The 25,606-nt window shown below is 37.0% G+C and overlaps 1 protein-coding gene across 6 annotated transcripts in view; it reads left to right on the top strand.

The window, feature by feature from the left end:
• Window positions 1-25,606, top strand: part of SCEL (sciellin) — a 76,298-nt gene that overhangs the window by 31,416 nt on the left and 19,276 nt on the right. For 5 of the 6 annotated variants that reach the window (XM_076362435.1, XM_076362417.1, XM_076362412.1 and 2 more), the window contains 9 exons: window positions 478-551; window positions 4,441-4,558; window positions 5,213-5,275; window positions 5,580-5,651; window positions 11,255-11,323; window positions 13,168-13,233; window positions 14,701-14,766; window positions 17,955-17,987; window positions 19,273-19,344. In XM_076362435.1, coding sequence (XP_076218550.1) covers window positions 509-551; window positions 4,441-4,558; window positions 5,213-5,275; window positions 5,580-5,651; window positions 11,255-11,323; window positions 13,168-13,233; window positions 14,701-14,766; window positions 17,955-17,987; window positions 19,273-19,344 — 602 coding nt within the window. In that variant the 5' untranslated portion in view covers window positions 478-508. The remainder of the gene's footprint in view (window positions 1-477; window positions 552-4,440; window positions 4,559-5,212; window positions 5,276-5,579; window positions 5,652-11,254; window positions 11,324-13,167; window positions 13,234-14,700; window positions 14,767-17,954; window positions 17,988-19,272; window positions 19,345-25,606) is intronic. The other variant, XM_076362444.1, reaches the window with a different exon arrangement.

Below are 25,606 nucleotides of genomic sequence, written 5' to 3'. Positions count from 1 at the left end.
TCTGTCCTGGACCCCCCGTGTTAGCTGCAGACCACTGAAGCTGCGAGACCCGTCAGTGGGGCTGGATGAGCCCACGTGCGCTCGAGGCGCTGCTCTGAGCTGATATCATCTTCCCGTTAAGCTAATCACATCACCCCATTCTTCACTACTGTATCTTCTCCTCCGAAGGCTCTCACCACCCAACATGTTCTCAGGGAAGGAGCTCCGGACAAGAAAAAGGAGGGAGAGGCAGTGTGACAGGCAGAGACACAGGGCAGGAATACACATAGTCATCACCAGGGAGGGAAAAGCCACCACCGTGCCTGAGCTTCAGTTCAAAGGTGGCTGCAGCTGGTGCTAAGCCATTCCACCCTGTCAGACTAAACTTGTGCGAGGAGGTGATCAAAGTGGCAAATGAACTAAAACTGTCTTTGGGGCTGATTCCTAATCTCACCACCAACTCTCTCTTCTTTTTTTTTTTTTCATGTTTTCTTTTAGATTCCCACAGAAGGATACCCCACTGAACAAAATGTCAGCTTTCAGCATACGAAAACAGTCTCCTAATCAAAGCGGTAATACTGAATCTCCTTCATTTTCTGCTCTCCGGGCATTTAGATGTTGAGGTGTTGAGGTACAGCCTCCCTCCTTTCCAAGCATTGCCATGCCCATCATGCAGCTTCCTCACAGGGCATGCCGCCAGTCTTCAGCGGTGACAGGCTGGTTATTAGATTCACAGTAGGACCCTCTTCAGCCACAAAGCTAGCGAAGTTGTGCGTAAGCTTTTGCTGGCAGAGATTCGGGCCGAAACACAGCGCCGGGCAGTGCAGTGTGGTGGAGCAGTGGAGCCATGCAATGCGGTGCAAGATGGCGCTTCCGTCTGCTGAGGCCTGTGGTTGCCAGTGAAACCCCACAGGAGCATGGCAGCTGGGAGGGCAGTGGGCAGGCAGGGCATCCATCGCCCTCAGCACTGTCTCTTTGACTCGCTCAGGGGAAATGAGGAGACACTGAGGAAAATTAGAATGGAGGGAGGGGAGAGAAAAGCTATTTAATCATTGTCAGGTGGGATTCTTTGTTCCTCTGGAGGGACAAAACTTGAGGATGGCTGGAGTTTGCTTTCTATACAGAGAAATGACCAGAGGCAAACTGGAAACAATGAAATTTTCCATTTCCCTCGAACCTGCAAAATACTTCTAAAGACTGAAAGGTTTTGAGGCGCATGAGGACCTGGTTTGGGTGGGACGTGCCAGGCCTAAGTACACCAAAATGGGCACAGCCACATCAGGGAGCAGCTTGGCTCTACCGTGTGAAGGACATAAATATTTTATTGCCAAAATAAGAAGGGGATAAGCTCCATCTGCCTGTGCTCATGTGACCTGAAATGTTGTATCAGATCTATATTTATTTTTTTAATTGCAACTTCGCAGACAATTCATTAGACCAGAAATGAGTACTCTTCAGCAAACCCAAGGCCTCATGCATTAGCAAATTGCTTGTGATGTTTCTTGAAAAGAAAACACAATATATACTCCTTGGCTACCACCTTTATAGGAGATTTCCCAAAACCTTTTTTTTGCACTAAGCAATTAAATAAGCCATGATTTCTGTGAAATCCAAGTGATTTTTGGGTAGGTGATAACAGTTTTCCTAAAATGCCATTGGAAAAAAGCCAATATTGCATATGCAAGGTTAATTTTAATAGGAGGATATATGCTGAGTACTTCCTTAATATATAGAAATGCTTATGTTATGTTCGTGTCATTGAAGAGTTTTTCTTCAAGAGTCAGAGGAGGTTATGGCTGACAGTAGTGCATAGATTAAAATGTATTGCAGACAGTTGAAAGCATCTTTGGCTAAAACTATTAGTATGAAAGGAATGCTGGAATCATTTCCACCCCTTTAGTTGCCATCAGCTATCCTTGCTGCAGAAAAGTTTTATCTCTGGAATGCATATACTTGAACTCACATTTTTCCTGCTTTTGAAAATTAACTTTTTTTTTCCCAAGGCAAATTATTGTACCAAATTAAAAATATCTAAATATTTATGAGAATGGGAAGGTACAGTTTTTGCTAGTGGATCTTAATTCAAATCCTTGATTATTGAATGTTGCAAAGTTTTTTTCTATCTATATATGTCCATCCAAGTCCCTATTATATCCCAGTCATTGCTAGTATTATCAGTGTATTCAAAACAGTAAATATTTAGAGCAAATGCACTTAATACAGTCTTGTTTGCTAATTACAACTATCTCCATTCTTGACAGGGACTATGAGACAATGCTATTGTTTAAACTAATGGAGGTACTTCCTCTTTTCAGTTTGCAAGAAGTGCAATAGATATTTTCATGAACTACTGGAGCTATGCAGGCAAGGCTGGGATGTCTTCATTTTCTGAAGTCTTTAAAGTCAGATTTTAATAAATATTTTTATTTAGAGCTAGAGAAAAACTAGCTGAATTGGCAGTGAACAGGCTGATGCAGAAATCATGCAGTGAGGATAGATGACTTTTTGTTCTTAAGCTACCGTGATTGTCAGCACATTCTTACAAACCTCATCTTTCTTAATGATCTCAAAGGGCTGCATCTATGCTGCTCAAAAAAAGAAAGCCAAACCTTGGCATCAGGGCCAAGAGACAACAACACACATCTGTGCTATCACAGCCACGCCTCTCTAAATGTTTGTTACTTCTCTAGCAACTCGGTCTTGGAGAGAGCAAGTCCAACACAGAGCCAAAGAATGTTTGCAACTAGGCAAACGTGAATGATGAGTCCAATCCTTTAATTCCTTCACTGGCCTTCTTTTATTTGGCAGTATGGACATATCTACAGTGAATTGCAACAGATAAGAGCAGACACAGTTTGGGTTACAGTCAGATATACATTTTTAGACTGAATTTTATCTTTGTACTGCAGTGTTTCTCTTTCATGAGAAAAATGTATTTAAAAAATCAGTCTTGGCCATTGTCACTTAAAATAAATATTTTGGTGCTTTATTATGATCTGGTCTTCCTTTCACTGTAGCTATTTGTTGTTTTTCATGTTGTCACTACAGCTGAAGTTCTTGGATTAAAAGCAAGAGCTACATTTTCTTATAAAGCACAGCAGAATGCCAAAACAGAGCTCTGACAAATGACATAATACTGACTGCATGTATTTTCTGTGAAGCGTGGTCTTTCTATACGCTATCTTTATGGTCAAATGTCCTTACTGAACACCAGATAATGATGTCTCCAAAAATCTGGTGGTGTTGAACTCCTTTGGCGTGGATGTTCAGAGAGTGAGGAATTCATGGAGAAAATTATGAAGGTCTCTAAAGGAAAACCTGAGAAACTCAGTATTCTTCATCAGTCAGTTTGTTGATTAATTGGATGCTATTGACAAAGGTTTTGCATATTTAATTTTTCACCTTCTCTTGTCTGGAAAAGTTTGGGGCAAGTATCACAATTTAAAAATGGAGTTTCTATTTGGGCTCAACTTCTAGTCTTCCGTTTTAAAGGGGAATGTTAAAATGGCACAAAAATATTCCCCTTTACCTCAAACCCTTTACCTGAGAATACTGGACAATAGTCATTGAATATGTTTGCTTGCTTCTGGGCCAAACCCCTCATAAAGGGAAACCAAAGGAGAAAAACATCAGCTTTCTAATACAGTGAGGAATATATGTTCTCACAAATCAAGTGAACATCATATTGTTAGTTCCTCAATATAGTAAATATCTGTGTTGCTGGGCAAAGGTATTTTAGGTTGTTTTCATAAGTAAATAAGGCTTCCATGTTCATACAGCATGTGAGTGTGCATGTCTGTCTGTCCCTCCCAATAACCTTTGAAACCATACACCAATTTTAGTTAAATCTGATGTAAAGATACAGACCTTAAAGGTATTGCTTTTATTAAAAGTTCAGTAAAACTAGGTAGCTGATTAGAAAAGAGACCCTGTTCATTCAGCCACTGAGGAAAAAGCTTCAGATGGAGTCTGGCCCTTTTGAGAAACCTGAAAATCCACACATGTTGAGCTAGATGTAGGTGGAGGACCATGTGATCATCTCAAGATTAGCTTTCGTTCGAAATTTGCATCCTGTCACACATCTAAAAATACAAAACCCACAGACAACACCCCAGGAAATAGGATTCATTAGTTTGACTTTCCTGGAATTACTGTTGTATGTATATTTCATAATTCCTTTACCAGATCTGTGATATTTGTTTACATTAGAAATATACCAAGCTGTTTCATATTAAGGATGCAACTGAATTTAGCTTGCTAAACTGGGCTTCTGCAGTCCCTTCAAGGTTGAAGGGATTAAGCCACAAACTTGTCAAGGAAATGGTCTGCACTAAACAGGCGTGATAGCTGAAGATTCAATCTGTGCTAAAATTTACATATTTCAGCCTTTCTAATAGTACTTTAAGTTTCCAAAATTATCCCATACGTTCATTTTCAAGACATGTTTCTCTGCATTTGCAGATAATAAGAGCCCCTCTGTTGCAATTAAAAGCAGACAACAGGCTACTCATGATATTAATAAACGACGGACCCTTTTGCAAGATAACAGCTGGATAAAGAAGAGGCCTGAAGAGGAAAGGTAAGAAAGATATGAAATGCATTTCTTCTGTATTTAGTTCAGTGTGCTATGTACATTTTCTTGGAGTGTCTACTTTTTCATGAATGGTACCATCAGAATTATATAAATTTCATCAAATAACTATTATTTGCTTATCTTGATGAGATATTGATTGCTTTTTGGAAGTATTAGTCTGCTGGACTTTCACTGACTATGTTTTTCATTGGGACTTTTGAGCTCTGAGCATTTAATGAGATGTCAGGCTTCTGCTCCAGAAGAAAAATCCCACATTTCATATATTTAGGTTGCAAGAATGCAATCGGATTCTTTCTTTTTACAAGCATGAAGATTATAAATCTTGACAAGTTCTTTTAAGGAGCTTAAGTCAGAATCAGTTGAAATTTACTGTAATACAAACTAGGACTTATATTACAGTAGAAACTCCACCTTTAGACCAGGCCCTCATTATTTGGTCCATGAACAGCATGTAGGAAGAGATAATTCTTACTCCAAAATGTCTGGAGTCATGTAATGCAGAGATCTGTAGCTGGTGTGGTTATGGTGGTAGCAGACAGCTGTGAAATCTGATCAAAGACAGAAATCTTTTGCCAAGAAACAATTTTATATTTTTAATATTCGAATTTTAACTAACCACTGTCTTTCTTTCGCTTGAAGTGCTGATGAAAACTATGGAAGGGCTGTGCTTAATCAATACAAATCCCAAGATAGCCTACACAGGTACAGTAGAGTATCTTTCTAATGATATTGCCAAAGAAAACTGAGCATCCTTTTACTATATCCTGTTTATAGCAAAAGCTTTCTTTGTTCAGTTTTAGTCTATACGTTTCCACTGTAAATCTGACTTCAATGTCAATAATTGTTAAGTCAATGATTGCAATGGATGCAGGGTTGGATCTGTTGACACCTGGATGGTCTGAAATCCTGTATGATACCTTAATTCAAGACTTACATATTGTTTTATTGGTGATGAGTTGTTTAATAAAAACAGTGACCAAAGTGGCATTTCTAACCTTTTTTATAGCAGTAGCACAAATGAAAAGGAAGATCAGAAAGCGGTACTTGGACGATACAGGTCTGATACTACCTTGGACAGGTAGGGCTTTTTTCTGTATGTATTGTATTTTGTGATTCTCACACCTGTGAGGGGTCTTAAAAATAAAAGCATGAATGAAATCAGTGGGGGGGGGTTTAAATTTTGTTATTTATTAAGCGTCTGAGTAGACGACTTTGAATGATTTTTGCATGAATTGTCAATGAGACAACTGGAAATGTGATTTGAGAAAAGGTTCTTTTGACATCTTGCTCTTCTTTTTCTGTATCAATTTCTGTGTATTCTTGTCCTCATAAATGTAAGTATCTCTGCACAGATGATATCCAGTCCTCCCCAGTTTCCTGCTTTTCAAACTGTAAATCAAAGTCCTATCTCCAATAGTTAAGCACAACATGGCTAAAGCCCTAGTTCTTTGCAAATCCTTGCTGCCACTTCATACCAGGATCAGTACAAATATCAGAATCATATGCTTATCATACAGGTGCTTAATTTGAATGTCCTCTTCAACCTTGACCTCTGTTGAGTTAAGACATGACCACACCTATGTTTGCAGATTCTTTCTGCGTCGCATCTTCAAAATTCAGGCCCCACTAACATCTGGTATCCACAACATGCTGAGGCTATGAGTACCAGCACTTAAATGCACACTGTGGAAAAAGTGCACTTGCTTGGTTGGATCTTAGCACTGTGTAATTTTGTTTGATGATCCTTACTTCTGTTGTAAGAAACATTGAAAAATTGTTACGTAAAATTTACCTTCTCCATAGAGGTCTGGAACAGAATAGGCTACAGAGCTGTGTGAAATCACCCCTCCATTGATTCTTCTACAGGCTGGTGAATCCTGCTGTATTTGTTCACTCACCACGAGGAAGCCATTCTATAACTTCAATTTACCTATTGCTCTTCTCTGTACCTTTTCTATTTCCATATTAGTCTTTTTGATCCGGGGGTCCAAATCTCCATGCAGGTATTTAAGGTGGGAGCACATCTTGTATATATAGAGGAGTATAACAACACGGTTCATTTGCTGTTCTTTCCCTCGCACTTCATAATATTGAATTTGCTCTTTTGAATGCTGCTGAGAATTGAGCTTTCATTTTTATAACATTATCTATACAACTCCAAGATATCTTTCCTGAGTGATAATAGCTGGTTCAGAGATCAATTGTTTTTCTTGGCAGGCATTACTTTGTATCTAAGAAAAGTGAATGTCATCTGCCATTTTAGAAATCTGACATGTTAGCAGATGACTTCTGAAAGCCTTGCCAGTCGCCATTTGTTTTGACTACCATGAGTTAGTGTCATTGGCAAGCAACATCATCTCACTTTCCTTCTTTTCCAGATAATTTGTGAACATATGGAAAAACACAGGTCTTGTACAGATACCTCCTTCCACTCTGAAAAATTGTCGTTTATTCCAAACCTTTGTTTCCTCCTTTTTAACCAGTTATTTACGCATGAAAGGTCCTTCTCTATTACCACATAGGAGATCAGTTTATTTAAGAGTCCTTAAAGCAAATTTCTATGAAGCTTTTTGGAAATTCAAGTAGAATATATCAGCTATGACACTCTTATTCACACGTTCATTGACTTCAAAACAATTTTTAAGGCTTGGTTTTAATGCATAGAAGCCCTGATTACTAATTTAGAAGTCACAGGACAATTCCAGTTTCTACAGTGTCGCTGAACAGTGTTGTCCTTTTGTACTCTATCTAGCTATGTCTTTTTGCTTTATGCTGAGATATTAAGATGTTTGAATTATTTTAGGTTGTAAGCTGTCTTTGTGTTTTCATATACACGAATGTCTAACATAAAGGGTTCTTAATATGCAACAGATGACAGAGAATACAAAAAAAGGATTATAGGTGTGAATATACACTTTTGATAACTAATGCGGAGTATGTCCATAAATGGAGTGAATAATGATGGTTCTATCTTGAAATGATCACAATGAGGAAGCTGCGGTCAAGTTGTTTATTTTTCCTCACTCATCACTGGTGTTCTCAAAACTGTGAAATATAGCCATACCAGGATTCATTTTTATACACCCATTGCCAGCAGGCACTTCTGTAAGGGATGACCACGTGTTCTGCATCTCCTCAAACTTGCAACCTAAGGCATAAAAGGGTGTGGTGATTTATTTTCTGTTAGCACCTTTTTGTAGCCTGCAGTCAAATTTGGTACTTCTACTTCCTCTGTGAGGGATGTTCTCCACCAGGTACAATTCCCTTATTTTCTTACAAATTATTTCTGGCAAGCATAACCACAGTACAGAAGTCTCCAAGCTTAGAATAGACCACTCTGAAGAACAGCTATATCGTTTAGTTGCCTGGGTGATAAAGAAGCATTCATTTTTTTTCCCTGTTCAAAACTAAAAGGCAGAGTTGAAAATGGAGCTTGTTCCTGGAAAGTAATCTAAAGGACTGCTCCTAGTAGGCAGTTCTTGAGAAGAATTACCTTGGTATTGGAGATCTTACAGAGCTGTTTACAGAATTATTGTAAGTCATGTTGTCTATATGGAAAATAATTTTTGTCTAGCTAAGAGGCTGTAAAATGGTAGTCTTCTATCCTGCAAAAGGGCTTTAGGAGTTACCTGTTTTCAAGCCAGAGATTAGAATGCCTTTCCACAATTCTGTTTTGTGCCTCTTCTGGCCATGACTGTAATATTCCAAAAGACAAGGATTTAAAGAATCTGGATCTATCTGGATGAATGTCTCTTCAATAGCTAGTTTTCAAAATGGCAAAATAGTCATTGAAATTCTAATTAAAAAAAAATCCAAAATGAACTGTTTGAGGAGTATAGGAGTAATTTTGAGTTCTTCATTGCATGCGTAAATATGACAGTGAAAACATATCTAAAAGCCATTTTAAGTACAGCTTTTTGCTTCCTGGATACTGCCATATCCATGTTCAAAGAAGGTATTGTTTGATATGAATTTTGCCTACAAAATTTGAACATCAGTTTCAGTATTAAGGACCTGGGAGAGATGTTGCAGATGGCTACATAATAGCACCATTGGCTGCAAGCACAAGAAAATACCAAACACAGTTGTTAACAGGAATCCATAGCTTGATGGCAGTAGGTGCACATATACTTGTACTGGCATGTAGATGTACACATCATAACTCAGACAACAATTGCATGGTGCAGATGATCACAGACAGCCTTTCTGGATGGGAGGAAAAAATTTATTTATCCATTTATTTCTCTCTTATTATTAACAACTAAATATTTGACAAAAGATGGGAGAGACCTTGAAAATCAAATAGTGACAGTGAAAATTACACTGCTATTTTTCCAAGTACTAAATGCTACTAAGTCCAGAATAGCTTCCAGGAAGAATAAATCCTAACTGCATTATAGCAATCAGACCTGAAGAGATGGGACTGAAGTAAACGAAACACTTTCATTGTCTGCTTTATTAATAATCTAATTCTTTGGAATGGTAGAAATTATTAGAAAATTAACTGAGAGCAAACCAGAAACCACTGTTCAGTCGTGGTATGAACCTCTTTTGCACATCTTGAACACTGCATGTAGTATTTCACTTATGTGAAGAAACTACAATAGAACCAGAAAAAAAATAAAGAGGAAAGTGAGAAAGGATGATCACAGGGATGGAATAGCTTTCATATGTGGAATGTCTGAAGAGACAAAGTTTCCTCAGCTTGGAAAAGAGTGATATAGGGAAAGTGAGTAAGGCAGGAATATTTTCTGTTTGTTGCACCATAAGAATGAGGAGATACTGTATGAAATGTTTAGGTAATGATTTAAAGAGAAAGAAAGAGAGGAAGAGAGGAAGAGAGGAAGAGAGGAAGAGAGAAAGAGAGAAAGAAAAAGAAAGAAAGAAAGAAAGAAAGAGAGAAAGAAAAAGAAAGAAAGAAAGAAAGAGAGAAAGAAAGAAAGAAAGAAAGAAAGAAAGAAAGAAAGAAAGAAAGAAAGAAAGAAAGAAAGAAAGAAAGAAAGAAAGAAAGAAAGACTGAGAAAGAAACAAACAAACAAACAAACACCACTTGTTTTTCCCTTAACACATATATTAATTGTAGGAGTCACCACCACAGGATATTGTGGAGGCCAGAAATTTAAATTGTTTCAGAAAAACATTAGATGGGTAAATGGATCATTGATCCAAAGGTATCTGTTGGAGACAGCATTCTGGGTGCAAACAGAGGATATTCTTTGACCACTGCTTATCAGAAGCTGAAAAGTTGTACAAGGAGAAGATAACATTATACTTACCTTTCTTTCACTTTTTTCAAAGCTTCTCCTACATTGGGCAGCAGTGGAGTAGGATGCCAGATGGACCTTTTAAGTTTTTAAAATGAGCAAATACAGAACTACTTAAAGTATTGTGCTGAAATTTTGAAAATACGAAATGAAACATGAAAGAAATGCTGGTTCATTGGACAGTTGTGAATTAGAAGACACGCTCGTGTTTGCATCTGTAGTAATGCTAGCAAGTTCAGTGAGACCTCTAGTGATCTTTCGAGTAACTGTAACTGCCGGTCACAGTCACAAGCTGCCCATGATATGAGATAGTTATTTGCACAATTAAATTTAAGATTTGAAAAAGGCACAGAGCACATGCTGGTGCGGATTGTGTTCCCAGAGCTCCCTTGAATGCTTTTCATTGAATACAACAGTACTGTGTGATACTTGGCTGAAGGCAGGATACAAAATGTTTTGTACATAATATTAGATTACAGTTCTAGGATTAATTATTTTGTATCTATAGCTTCAGTTTATAGATGGGAATAGATAACTAAAATTAAGTAATTTCTATATGTAAATAAGTGGTAGCTCTAAATATGTTTCAGCTGTTTTAGCCAAATATTTAAGATAACCCTCTCAACTTAGTACTTGTAATCTATTTCAATGTACATCACTTTATATTTGAGCTTTTTGGAGTTCCCCTGTTCTTATTAAAGGATATTCCATATATGGGAAGAAAGTTGAAATAAAATAAGTACTTAAGCTGTTTCAGCTACGATAGCTACACGGTGCTTTCTGTGAAAATTTGGAAGGGTTTTAGGCAACAGCTGTGGAATCCATAAAGTGCTTGAAAAATCACGTGGCTGTTTCTTAGTGTAAATTTCATGGCTTAATAAAATCAATTCAAGCACAAACAATCTAACTTCGTTGATAGATGTTATTCCTGTAGGTCATTACTATGCTTTATCAGGGATTTTACACCAGAGTATTTTCAAATCACATTGATCACTCAAAGCTGTAAAGAAAACAAGACTGTTGCATCCCTCAAGGGACGGTGAGGAAGAGGGAAAGGGGATGGTTTATGTACTGCTTGACTGAAAAACATTGTTTTCTTTCTAGTATTCTGATCTAATTCAGAGGAGTTGTAATAAATTAACCGTTAACAACAATGAGGCTTGATATAGTATATCAATTAGTGTTTGAACATAACCTTTTAAAACAGGTTTTTTCAGTGAGCTACTTAGACTCTTCAGATATTAATGCACTAAATTTATATTAATTCAGCTTCTGTTCTATAACTATTTTGATACTGGGGAATTTTTAATCTGTACACAGGGCAAAGTGATACTCCATCTTTTAATTTTATTGAAAGTGTTTTTTTTTAAAAAAGATCTAGAGTATGTATTATAAATGATTTCTGTGTTTTTGACAGAATTCCAGCCAGAAGTGATACTGATAAAATAAATAAGTCTCCAACTCTGAATAATAAGCAAAGCAACAGGTATGAGTTTTGGAAACTTCATCATCTAAGTATTATGTATAATAATTTATCATGTGTCATGTATCATGTATCATTTATCATGCATTATCATCTAAGTATTATATATTATCATAACTTTTGATTACATGTACATACAAAGAATATATAGAGAAATAATTTGTATGGCATCTGGCCTAATAGTAGGCTTCATTTCACCACCTGACATCTGGAATGCAGACCTCTATTATCTAGGTTATCATAGACTCTTTTTATAGCCAGTGAGGAGGAAATGGGTCTTTTGGAGGACAATTCATCTGATGTCTCTCAGATATTTTCTTTAGAATAAGAGGAATTTTCCCTAAAAATGCCTATTTCTCCACATAGATTAAAAGAGAGACTAGCTCAGATTACACATTTACTTGGCATAGCAATTTTTAAGAAACACAGTATTTAAAATGCAAAAAAGAAAGAATAAGAGTGTTTTGAAAACAGTTCAGTGTGGGTATGTTCTAGAGCTCTACATTTTTCTGCATGAATTCTACCAAATATAATATGTATTTCTGAGGGAAGACTACATGAAAAAATTCTAATTAAGGTTTTCAGTGGAAAATGCCATTGAACATTGCCAATGGAAAACTTGAGTACCAAAACATAAAAGTTACTTTTTTGATAGATAGGCTAACTGATTTTTCCAGTGGAAAGCTTTTCTTTTGCCAGAAGGTCAGTCTTTTGTTTAAAACAGGTTGAAACCAATTTTTGATTTAAAATAAGTTAGTACAAAATCTTTGACACGTTATTTAAAAAGTTGTTATGATTCAGAGATGGCCACTTTATATATATAATATGACTACACAACACTTAAAATTTATTTTCTAAAGAATTTACAGCTCTTACCTGATTGAAATTTTTATTTAAAAAATGAAAGTCAGAAGAGCTCAACCACCATACTTATAAATGTAAAGGGACAAATATATTGCTGTGTGCCTTCATCAATGTCAGTAGTGTGCTATCAGTAATAAATTACACTGACTATAGTTCCTAGTGAAGACTGAGCACAGCAATTAAATGCCATCTTGCAAAGTGTTGAGATATTACTCTGAAGAGCAAATTAGTATCTCTGGCATTTGAAGTTCAAGTGAGGTCATTCTTTTAAATTATGATTTTGCACCATTATGTTGTAAATCATGGTGATGATGACACATGAAACATCACATAAATTGGATTTTATGTTATTTTGGCCAGAGATGATTTTTTAATAGACGTACCATGAATTCTGAAGTGGGACTTAAGTGAGACTTAAATGGTATATACTTTTTCCTGCCAGAGAGCAATAAAATGATTTGTAAAGCTCTGTTCTTCAGTTATTCTCATTACATTAAGAATTGCAGAGGACAAGACAATAACTTTTTGATAAACTTTATGAGAAAAATCACTGGCTTGGAATTTATATAGTTAGAAGTATGAGGAATACCAGCTCCTGTTACAAGCATATCATAAAACAGAGCAGCATTGACATAATTGAATAAGAAACAAAATTTAAAGTATGAAAAATAAAGACATTAATATTTCAGTGGTTGGAGACTGAAGTGTAGGTACAGAAGGCAAGATTTTAAGAAGTCAGAAATTACTTTGGATATCAAGTAAAGACACATCTGTTCTCTAAGCATCAGAATCCCTTAAGGTGTGCCAAATCTTGTATCTTTTGAGGTACTTCCAATATTTCAGGTGGCATTTATAAACATAGTCGTACCATTTACCATATACAGTTTTATCATTCATGGGATACATATTATAATTGTTTTTTTCATTTAAAATGATACACTTATTGAAGATTAATGAATTAATTAAGTATATTTCCTTAACAGACAATCTTGGACTCCCAATGCATCATCCACAAACACTGCTGCAACTTCTCCAATCAAGAAAAAAAGGTATTAATTATCACCATCTCTTGGTTAATGGTTCAAAGCTGCACCGGGGAGGTTTAGACTGGGCATTAGGAAGCATTTCTTTACCAAGAGGGTGGTCAAACACTGGAACAGGCTTCCTAGAGAGGTGGTCAATGCCCCAAGCCTGTCAGTGTTTAAGAGGCATTTGGACAATGCCCTTAAGAACATGCTTTAACTTTGGTCAGCCCTGAATTGGTCAGGCAGTTGGACTAGATGATCATTGTAGGTCCCTTCCAAATGAAATATTCTAGTCTAGTCTAGTCTAGTCTAGTCTAGTCTATTGGTTGCCAGAAGATATATAGCACTCTATTAAACCTCAGTAATGTATCACAATTATGTAAAACACCATTACCAATTTTCTCCTCTAGCACGCTCTAACTCCTCAGCAAGCTTCAAGAATTCATCTTTTCCATGCTGTGGCTTTTTCCATGGGAGTGCTGTGTTGCAAGGTTGTCTCTGTAGAGGCAGTTTTGTGAGCCCTGTGGACATAGCACGATAGATGCTAACTCTTTGCTGCAGCTCAGCAAGCATAGGCTTTTTCAGTATCTAAATTTAAAACTTTGTAGCTCACTGATGCCAAACTTGACCCTGTGCTATTGCAGTACATATGAACCACATGGTTTTCCGTATAATACACAGCTAGCTTTAAAAATCTGGATTTCAGATAGTACTATCTGGGCAAGAATAAAAACTGTGTGTAGAACAAAGAACTACATTTTTCATTTAAAATGTATTGCTGGCGATGATAGGCATATTTTTATGCATCCTTCCCAGCTGCAAATGCTGTCCATTTGTGATTTTCTCTTCCATATTTCATGCATAAAAATTGTGATCAGTAGAATTATGAAAGTAGAAATTAAAAAGTCATCGTTTTCATATTAACAGCCCTGCTTGTTTGGTGGAAGTTTATGGTGTTTTCAGCCCAGTAGTTCTCTTCAGGCTCTTTGAAGATGTGAAAGGCCATCACTGAATTGCACTGTTTGTGGTGCAATTGCTTTTTCCTCACAAACAATTGACAGATTGATAGTTTTGAGGGGGGGCGGGGAAAGAAGAACTGAAAGTGCTTGTGATGTTTATGTGACCTCTAATACCAGCATGAATGTGTTTCTTGGGTTGATATTTGAGACCCTTTTCTTTGTACATTCTATCTGGTTTTCCTTCCCATGAATGACCCATTTATTTGTACCATTCAGGTTGCAGAAAAGACCACCTAGAGTCAGAGAATACATTTTTCCCAACAGTAATTAAAATTACTATATTATTTCCAATTCAATTGTCTGGAAAAGAATGGTCTAAAAAGTATCTGTATGCAGTATTTCAAAATGCTAATAATTTAAGAAAAGTTCCAGGTATTTCTACACCACTTCTGACATTCTAACATTCATAGTATGCTGTTCAGCCCCATAGCATGAAACTAATATTCAAGAATTTATTTGTTAACACTGACAGGCAATCTTGGATGCCTCCTCCAGTTTCGAGTAGTAAGACCACGACAGAAACAGCGGAAACCAAACGGTAAGTACTGGTGATCACTAGTTATTTCCTAATTCTTGGCTAGAGCTGATTTTGGGAGTGAGCCAACAGGGCAATTCTTTGAGGGACTGAGTTCAATGAGTAAGATGGCATGGGAAGAGAAAGCATCCCATGCCTAAATACTTGTTTGGGCTCTTAGCAGCTTGATGCCCAGCATTTACTGAGGTCTGAGTATGTGAAGTGCCAGCGACTTGAGGTTACTGTCATGGTTTAACCCCAGCTGGCAACTAAGCCCCACGCAGCCGCTTGCTTACTCCCCCCTAGTGGGATGGGCGAGGAAATCAGAAGAGTAAAAGTGAGAAAAGTCATGGGTTGAGATAAAGGCAGTTTAACAGGTAAAGCAAAGCCACACACGCAACCAAAGCAAAACAGGGAATTCACTCACTCCTTCCCATTGGCAGGCAGCCATGTCCAGGAAAGCAGGGCTCCATCACGCGTAATGGTTACTTGGGAAGACAAACACCATCACTCCAAACGTCCCCCCCTTCCTCCTTCTTCCCCCAGCTTTTATTGCTGAGCATGACATCATACAGTGTGGAATATCTCTTTGGTCAGCTGGGGTCAGCTGTCCTGGCTGTGTCCCCTCCCAGCTTCTTGTGCACCAGCCTACTCACTGGTGAGGTGGTGTAAGGAGCAGAGAAGGCCTTGACTCTGTGTAAGCACTGCTCAGCAATAACGAAAACATCCCTGTATTATCAACACTGTTTCCAGCACAAATCCAAAGCATAGCCCCATATTAGCTACTATGAAGAAAATTAACCCTATTCCAGCCAAAACCAGCACAGTTACATAAGTGGTCCCAAAATTTTTCTACAATGCTTGTATGCTTTCTTCATGGTTTTGCTTTGGACTATTTCAGTTAACTCTCCACAAGACAAATCTGCTATAGACCAACCAGCCATAAGGGCAGGAATCTATTGGTGCCATTTGGTTTGGCAGCAGGGGCTAATCCTGGGCCCTTTTGGTTAACAGTGTGGACAAAACCTCAAGATCTGCTTAGTCACTTCTCAGTAAGGTGTCCAAGAAATAGTTTAGAATAAAAGCTCAGGCTAAAGTTACTTGCAGGTGAATGTTCAGTGTTTATTTCTAAAGTTGTGGTTGCTTTCTGGCAGATCAGAAAGAGAACAGAGAACATTTTTTGTGGTCTCATCTAAAAGCAGAATATTGATGGTTTAAAATATTCATGAATGAACTTTCATTATATTCTTTGCTTAGGTCCCCTATTGGCTGCAGCATGGCCTTGTGCTTCCCTAGTTTTAATCTGGGAAACTTCCAACATGAGTCTCATGCATATCAATGAAATTAAATGAAACAGAAATGAACAGATACATTTGTGTGTTAGGTAGTGTCATGGTTTAACCTCAGTCGGCAACTGAGCACCACACAGCCGCTCGCTCACTCCCCCCTTCCCCCCCCAGTGGGATGGGGGAGAGAATTGGAAGAGCACAAGTGAGAAAAAGTCGTGGGTTGAGATAAAAACAGTTTAATAATTGAAATATAATAGTAATAATATAATAATAATACACAAAGCAAGTGATGCACAGTGCAATTGCTCACCACCCGCCGACCGATACCCAGCCAGTCCCCGAGCAGCGGCCCCCCCCGGCCAGCTTTCCCCAGTTTATGTACTGAGCATGATGTCACATGGTATGGAATGTCCCTTTGGCCAGTTTGGCTGTGCCCCCTCCCAGCTTCTTGTGCACCTCCAGCCTTCTCAGTCAGTAGAGCATGGGAAGCTGAAAAGTCCTTGACTAGTGTAAGCATTACTTAGCAACAACTAAAACATCGGTGCATTATCAACTTTGTTCTCATCCTAAATCCAAAACACAGCACTGTACCAGCTACTAGGAAGGAAATTAACTCTATCCCTGCTGAAACCAGGACAGGTAGATAGGAAGTTTATGGAATCTCTATCCCTGGAAGATTTTAATATGAATCCTTAAAACCAAGTTTAGCAATTATTTTTAATCTTATTCTGTGTTTACTACTGTCCATCTGTTTGGCCAAGATTCAAAGTCACTCAGCACCCAGCAGAAAGATAGCTCCTAGATGCTAAAGTTTATTTTCTTTTAAGTCAGTGCTTAATAGATATTTTTAATATGTCAACTGTGATGAATTTATCTGGCTTCATTTCAATATCTCACTATGATCACGGTAGTTTTGAAAGCATAGGATAGGATGCATCCTCTATATGGCATCTGCCCAGCTTCCAGCAAAATGCTGGGATTCCTGTGTCCTTCTCAACACTAATTATCCAGTTACTCCTCTACTTTCATAGTCCAGAGAAGACCAAAATACAGGCATATTCTTTACGAGGCTTTCATGACCCTTCCTGGATCATCTAACAACAATGTCACCAAGGACAGCCAGTTAAACAGTGATGGGCATTAAATGATTAATTTCTTTATCTTTTAAAAGTGCTTTGAAGATGTGAAAGGTATTTCAAATTGTGAATATTACTATAACTAATAATAGTCACCAAAGGAAAGCCTTTTACTCACCTGTGAGTTTCAGGAAATAAAGTGCTATGCATAGATGATAAAAACGACAGTTTTAAAAGGTTACTATCAGTCTTAAAGATGGGTGGAGAAAAGAGCTGTGTCTTTTCTTCAAATATGAGAACGGCTGATTGTTCTGCTGCCCTCAGGAAAGGAGTTCAGCAATCATGGGTCGGTGGCTTTTTTTGGTGAGGATTTATTTACTCACCTTTTCTGATTCTAAGACCTGATTCTAGCCTTCTATAGTCAAGCATGACATGTAAACTTCTAGAGTGCTTTGCCTCAGTTCCAAGCTGGTTAAACACTCTTTACAGAACACTTAAAAGAAATTGCAATTGAAGCTAAGAATATAAGCAGCTCACTGTAATTGAGTTTTTTGGTTGTGAATTGTGTGCTGAAAACAAAACACTATTGATCAGAGTGATTGACTGGAGAATGTTCATTGAAGAATGATTGTCTTACTAACATATTAAGAATATGATTAGGATTTAGTATTATGCTACTTGAGTTAAACTTGTTATGTTCCACATTAAGAAACAAAGAAAAATACCGTCTTGGAAGGAAGGAAAAGTAAAATTAATTGCTGTTGATTGGTCTGAAATCTTGCAAAGTGTTTCAATACTAGCATTTTGCTACTTGGTTTCTGAAATGTTTACTCTTTTCTTTCTCTAGGACCACTTCAGAAAATTCAGAGGCTCCAACGACGTATGTCTTGCTTACTTTGCTTCTTAGTAGATTTAGAAATGCAACACAATCCCGTGCGCAAACCTTGATTATTATTTTACATTTATTTATAATACAAAGACTTTATAATTTACCTGGGAGGGTTCCTCCATAGTCAATGTCACAGAAGCACATGAAGACTTCCTTCCTTGCAGAAATGTAATTATTTTCACATAGCCTAGAACATTTCATTGGATATTTATTCAAATAGAAAAAACAACTGTAACTGCATAAAAAATTAAAAACTGCTTCACAATTTTAGTTCCACAGTTATATATGTTGTTAATGCAAATACTCCTTCATATTAAACGGATGCTTTAAAGGGAGAGTAAAAAAGAGAGTGTGAGCAAAGTGGAGAAAAAGAAAGTGGTAAATTAAAAAGCTGTGCACATGCAAAGGCTTATAATAGAAGGCATTAACATAAGATGAATTGACGTAAAGTACTCTAAACTTATTTGAGTGTCTGCAAAGGTTGCTCTAATTTTAGAAAATAAATTTATTAAATTAATTCATTAATTAAATGCACATTTCACATGGTCTAAATTGGGAAACGATTACTTAACCAACCTGTAATTTCATGGCTTATAATTAAGACAGCTACACAACTTGTCATGGTTTCGTTACCATCCTAGTAGAAAGATTCTCTAAAGAAGCATGTAACTCTCATTTCCAACTGTATCAGCCACCTTCTCCCTTTCTTATAATTTCTTATAATTTTAGTATTCCTGTAGTGACCAATCTGACTGTTCATACAAATAAGTAAAAATAGGAAAGTGTAATTGTTTACTTATTTAGTTTTTAAAAAATCAGTACTTTACTTAATAAGTGAAATGTTAGTCTTTACTAAATAAGTAAAATTTATTTAGCAGGTAGTAGAAAAGTATTTAAAAGTTCCTTTATTGCTAAAATAATTTTGAAACAGTAAAGAAACTCCACTTTATTACTATATCCATACTAGCAAAACAGCTAGTCTTGAAATACTAGTTTTTCAAAAGGCTCAGTGGATGCAGTAATCTAGTGAACTAAAGCATTACGTAGCTCTTTATATATATATTCTTTTTATATATATATATTTTATATATATAATTCTTTACATATTATATATATTTATATATTATGTATATTTTTAAAGAAAAATACAGAAAAAAGTTTCTCAAAGAAAATCCAAAATCACTGTGGTTACACTTGTAAGAAGTATAATATCCACAATGATAACCCATTTAAATGATATAACGTGTTTCCAAATATCCTCTTGTGCCTATTGCAGGGCTGCCTTTTCATCAGAACAGGTGACCCCTCAGAAATCAAAGACTGATGTGGATGATCAAGCTACAGCAAGGTAACTTTAGCAGATATAATCAAAACAATGTTTTGATAAACATTTATAAATGTGATAAATGTGATATTAAGTAATCAATTCGTTTGATTTCCATATTTGATAGCTCATTTGGACATGGTCTGTGATAAATATAGCATTTATCTAGTCCTAACAATTGGCCTAGAAGTACAAACTTTGAGTTCCATCTCATTGACTTGCTAAGTTATCTCAGATGTTTCATTTTTTAATCCTTCAGTCTGTCTAGCCTTCATCTTAAAGAGCAGCATATAGATAGTTCTGCAAATGTTTGGAAACAGATGAATTGCGGTAGTATGGATTATATAGTATATTTTCTTTGGTCTTCAATAAATTGTGGGAGAGGTAATATCTACACACTATTGTGTATATTAAAAAAACCAAATTGTGCATTGTAGTATTAACATTTTAAATAGTAAACCCCCAACATGTACCATTTAGCATGACAAAATTAGTATGTTTAAACAGATGGACTTGTTCTTGTGGTATGAGTTAGACAGCATATGTACAAATGTATCTTGGAAAGTGTTCAGAATACCATGAAAACTATTGGTAGAAAAGACATAGGTTGGTTTTTTTTAATGAAATTCCAGCAAATTGTAAGGTTCTCCACTGATGGAGATGTTACCTTTTTCAAAACAATCAGCAATAACCATATAAAAAATTTGACTCTATGACCTTAACCAGATTAAAATGCCTGAATATGCAATTGAAAAGTGAGTGAATTAGTAATAGATTTCTAGATATGCACTGAGAATTACAGTAGCTCATTTTGCAATTTTTACTGCAAATACAGGAAATATTAAATGGTGCAGACACTAAAATTAGTTTAAATCAGCTAATTTTATTTAATTTGATTCATAAATCAGCTTTCTGAGGTCTGAAGCCACAGTCTGTATTATTTTGAATCGTGCCCCCCTCCCCCAAAGCCCCCAGTATGTAAAACCAGTACAAAATAATTAAGAAAAAACATCCGAAAGATGTCTGACAGTGTAATCCCGAGGAAAAAAGCAACGTTTCAGTGAAACATTTTCCTGTCAACAAATGTGGGAGATCTTAGAGAATTAAAATACGCCACTGTATTAACCAGGGAAGTCACAGCCATTCTTCACTCCTAAAGGCTTGTTAAGGTCTTACTTAATCCCCACCCTCAATCAGTTCACATTCATCATCCTCCGGTGGCTCTCATTACCACATCAAGCTTTGTATTCCCGTCCCTCCATTGGTGGAGAGCTGGAGGAATATTTTACTGGTCTACAAGTTTCTATGGTAACATTGCGCTGCTACAGCTATTTGTGTCAGTATATAAACTATAAGTAGCCTGTAATCTCAGTGGGCAAAATTCAGCCCCCTCTACTCCTGCTATAATTCCTTTACATTTGCCTGGTGCTTCCGATGTCATCCATCTGCTGCTGATGTGTCAGCTTCACAAAACTACAGATTTTTGTTAAATTTTCGCTAACCAAAAATGCATTAAGCAGCTGTCAGCAGAAGTGCCTTTTTTCTATTAAAGATGTCATATAAATACTACACTTTTGGCAAAAATGATTGTGCCACACAAGGGAAGTAAACAGTTACATGAAAAGTATTTCTAGTAACACCAACATTTATTAGAATAATATTTTATCGTAGATCCTTTAATTGCCTATATTTTTACTTAGAATGGAAAGATTTTCAGGTCATGCTTTTTAAAATCGTACTTAATTGATTATTTGTCTTTTGCTCAGGGTTCTGATAGGGATGTTAAAGGCATAATGAATTAATTTCAATATAAAATAAGTAGAAAATGGCAATTGGTTTTCTATCAAACTGGTCAGCAACACAAGGAAAATCTTTTGGAAGGGATTTACCCGAAAAGGATGTCAGATGATACTCTCTTCTGGCTAAAAATGTAAGCTTCACCGTGTGCTGTTCCATGCAATGCCTAAGCCTGATTCTGCTAATGTAAAAAGCAATTTTTGCATTGTTTTCAAGTACAACAGTTAGATGTGGCATCCATCTTAAAACATAGAGTATACAATAATATATATAGCATATCTGGAGGCATGGACCTATGGTCTCCCACCTTTTGGATATGATTAACAGAATGGAATAGGCATCTCATGATTAGTTAGGGCATCTATACGTACCCTAGACAACATAAATAAGTAGGCTAGGATCCAGAAAAAGTAAACATAACCACTGTCTAATAATTGTGTATTTTTCAGAGCATAATAGGTCATCCTCAAAACACGTCTCTTGGAATCTTATAAATGCAGCAGCATATGAGCACTGCACTGGATACATAAAGAGACATTTTTCTGATTTACTGGATGGGTCTTTAATTTATTGCTTATAAAGTTCTTTTTGTGTTTTATTTCCACTTCAGTGGAGAACCAAGATTCTCAGTCTGCGTTTTTCCGTTACAGAATTGTAACAACCATTAAATGCAGGTGTTTAAAAAACTGCATTTTTTTAAAAAAAACATGTTCTGTGGGCAATCTTGTTAAACCACTTCAAACACCCTGAGGGTGTGTAACACAGATTTAGTCAATCTTTCATTAATGATTATAGCTAGGAAGCAAAAATGTGTATTTCTATAAAATGCCTTTATATGGGGTTCACTTGCATTCAACTACGCTGCTTCTTTGCATATGATCTATACAGAAAGTAACAGTATTTGGCACAGTGGGCCACATTTACCAGTGCAGTAACAAAGGTATTACCACCAAAAGATGAAGAATAATCAGAAAGCCATATTTCTAACAGTTCATAAATTGTAGAAATAATTAATTTATATTTTATTTTGCATAGATATATCAGAATTTGTGTTGGACATATTTGAGAAGCTTTTGAGGTGATAGTAACAGAGGCTATATAAGAACTGAGAGAGAGATCTCACTCAGCTCCTAAAGCATCCGTAATGAGACTGTCTGCTACCAGTGAATGACTGTTAGTCTGTAGGGGCACAGGGCATATTGTAAAAACTTTTACATTAGCATGTCTTTTTGGCATGCCGTCTGCAGCAGAGTTAGGTTGAAGAAAACGTCTCAGCTGTGTATTTGTATGTGTGAGTGACAGAGGCAATTTCTAGGGAACAGAAACAAAGAATTAGAATATTTTTCTGACATGATTAAGCAGATACTATATTCTTGGCTCTTTAGCATTATATTTTCTATAAAGTACAGTACCCTGAATATTAGTTCTGTACAGAGTTTTCCTATACTGTACTGGGTAATTCAGTATAATTACTCCTGACAGTAGCAAATTCAGATGATGCTGTAAATATACTTGTATTATGTTCCTTTTTAATGATATTCCTATTTGACCTGAGATGTGTTGCCAGTTTTCATTTTAAAAGATTGTGAAAGAACAACACATTAATTACCTGTGCTTAAACTACCTCTTGTAACAAGGACACATTTTTCTGTCTATCAACATTTGGCAACTTTGAAGAATAGAAAAAATAAGATACAGATTTTTTTCAAATTATTTTTAAAATATGAATAAATTGGTATCAGCTTGGAATTTTCCAAACCAAGGGATTAAGACCATCATGTCAGGTCTCCTAAATGAACACTTATTGATAAAACTTGTACTGTTTTAGAGCTGCAAAGAGCACAAAACTGATAGAACATGTAGGTGTATTTTGAGGTATTGGCCAATTATGTGTTCCATTACATGAAGAAGAGAAATCTGGTCTATGGAGAGAGACAGGCAATTCCAAACAGCCACTAGAAACATCCTAGAGAATTATCTTAAGTTGGACTGAAGTTTAGATGACCAAAATTAGACGGCATGACTCCCACACCAGGTATTCCTGTGTGACTTTTCCATTGTGATGTCTTTTTTATTTGCTTTCACTTTTTACAGACTATATAATGCTTCAGTAGACCTTTAAAATGTTCTGGAGGACACTTGTGTCACTCAAAAATTGTTGGAAGCAAGGATACTAAAACAGAACTCATGTAGGCATACCCATAATTCAGTAGTCATAGCTGCAGCCAGATCTTGCTTTGGCTACAATGACAATTTTTTCCTTATGGTAAAGTGAGTGGCTTTAAACTTTCTAAATTGTTTTTGATAGTACAAGTTAATACAGTCATTTTTGATGATATATTATTGCATTTCAGCAGAAGGCAAAAATATTAATTTACTTTTTAGTGGCAGCGACCTTCTGCCTCCCAATTCTGACAGATTTAGCATTCAGTGGAATGCTGGTTTACAGCTTTTCTGCATGTTGATATAAATGATTTGCTGTTGCAGAGCTTGTGTGAAGAGATCCAAGCCCATTATTCCTAACTGAAAAGTTAATACAGTGTTTACAGGGTCATACACATCCTCCAAGCAAAAATGAATAAGTTGTTGCCCTTTTTTCAGTGATCTTTCCCAGTCCACCTCCTAGAAAACATTCCGATCAACAGCTTCTTCCTCTGTATTTAACTCCGAAATCCTCTGGGCTAAGCATTACACTGGTTTTGGCACAGTATAAATTTTCTTTCACAGTTGACTGCAGAGCTTTTCTGTTCCCTCATCCTTGGCTGTTATTGATGAAAGGTCTGAATGAGGGCTCCTGGCACTGATTAGTGAGCATAGCGGTGTGGAAGGAAATGCATCCTGCTTCAGAATAAATGCCACTTTTTTCTCAAAGAACTTCTTTATGCATTGTCAGTTATACATGACAAAGTCTGATACAGGGACAGCAAAGCAGCCATGGATGGCAGATCAAAATTCAGCCAGGCCCATGATGTTAAGCTTTATCCAGTGAGATGCCTGACATACTTAATACACTCTAGACCAACTCTTTTAGTTCGGATTTGGAAGGTCCAGTTGTCTTGTGCTAACATGACTAGGTCAGAAATGCCCTTAAGGTTTTAGCCAGACATGGTTAGTGTGGTGTTTGCATATTCAATCATGTCAGAAGAAGAAGCTGTTGATCAGAATGCTTTGCAGCAGATCAACTGGGAGAAATGACTGAAGAAAGGACAACAGATGCAACTTGTTTGGTATCACATTTAGAAATATTTTTTATATATATATAGAATCATAGAATCATAGAATCATTGAGGTTGGAAAAGACCTCTAAGATCATCGAGTCCAACCGTCAACCCAACACCACCATGCCCACTAAACCATGTCCCTAAGCGCCTCATCTACACGTCTTTTAAATACCTCCAGGGATGGCGACTCCACCACTTCCCTGGGCAGCCTGTTCCAATGTTTCACCACTCTTTCAGTAAAGAAATTTTTCCTTACATCCAATCTAAACCTCCCCTGCCGCAACTTGAGGCCATTTCCTCTCGTCCTATTGCTAGTTACTTGGGAGAAGAGACCAACACCCACCTCGCTACAACCTCCTTGCAGGGAGTTGTAGAGAGCGATGAGGTCTCCCCTCAGCCTCCTTTTCTCCAGGCTGAACAGTCCCAGTTCCCTCAGCCGCTCCTCATAAGACTTGTTCTCCAGACCCCTCACCAGCCTCGTTGCCCTTCTCTGGACACGCTCCAGCACCTCGACGTCCTTCTTGTAGTGAGGGGCCCAAAACTGAACACAGTATTCGAGGTGCGGCCTCACCAGTGCCGAGTACAGGGGCACGATCACTTCCCTACTCTGTATCTTCTAATATAACCAATTAGAAATAGGGGGTCACCTCAGTAGTTTTTATAATCCTGCTCAGGGCTTTTAATTAGAAAACAGATGGAGATCTATTAAAAATACTGTGTATGACTCCTTTAAGAGATCTGCCTCTGGATTGATGATGCTGATGCTGATGATGACAGAGTGAGTAGATGTGAAAGCTCACTGAGTATCCTGGGATTCGACATGAAGTGTCCCACTGATTAAAGACGTTACAGCAAGTCTTATGAAATTCATGTAGTCCTTCAGTTTTCTGGTCCATAAAACAAAAATATTGGTGCTTGGGTATTATGTGAACTGTTTGTGTATCAGCAAAGAGAGATGATTGAATTCTAGGTAACAAGGCAAGAATGCCTTCAGGAATTAGGGGACATCTGGAACTAGAAATGGGCTTAGCAAGACTTTTACAGGTTAATTAAGCTTTCACTGAATGAGGAGGGAGTTGTGGTCACATACTCTCCTGCCTTGTACTCGAGGTTCAAGAGCATGGCTGGGTTCTCTTTAAAATTTGTCTTCTCACTCTCTTTCCTACACATGTCCAGGATCAGCTTCATTTTGGCCTCAGCATAAGGACAGTCAGAATAATGTGAACAAACTTTTTTTAATCTATTTTTGATTATTGTTTTCTTCATTG

Source organism: Aptenodytes patagonicus, chromosome 1 (assembly GCF_965638725.1).
Source record: "Aptenodytes patagonicus chromosome 1, bAptPat1.pri.cur, whole genome shotgun sequence".
Taxonomy (NCBI): Eukaryota; Metazoa; Chordata; class Aves; order Sphenisciformes; family Spheniscidae; genus Aptenodytes; species Aptenodytes patagonicus.
This window is presented reverse-complemented; position numbering and strand designations above follow the sequence as displayed.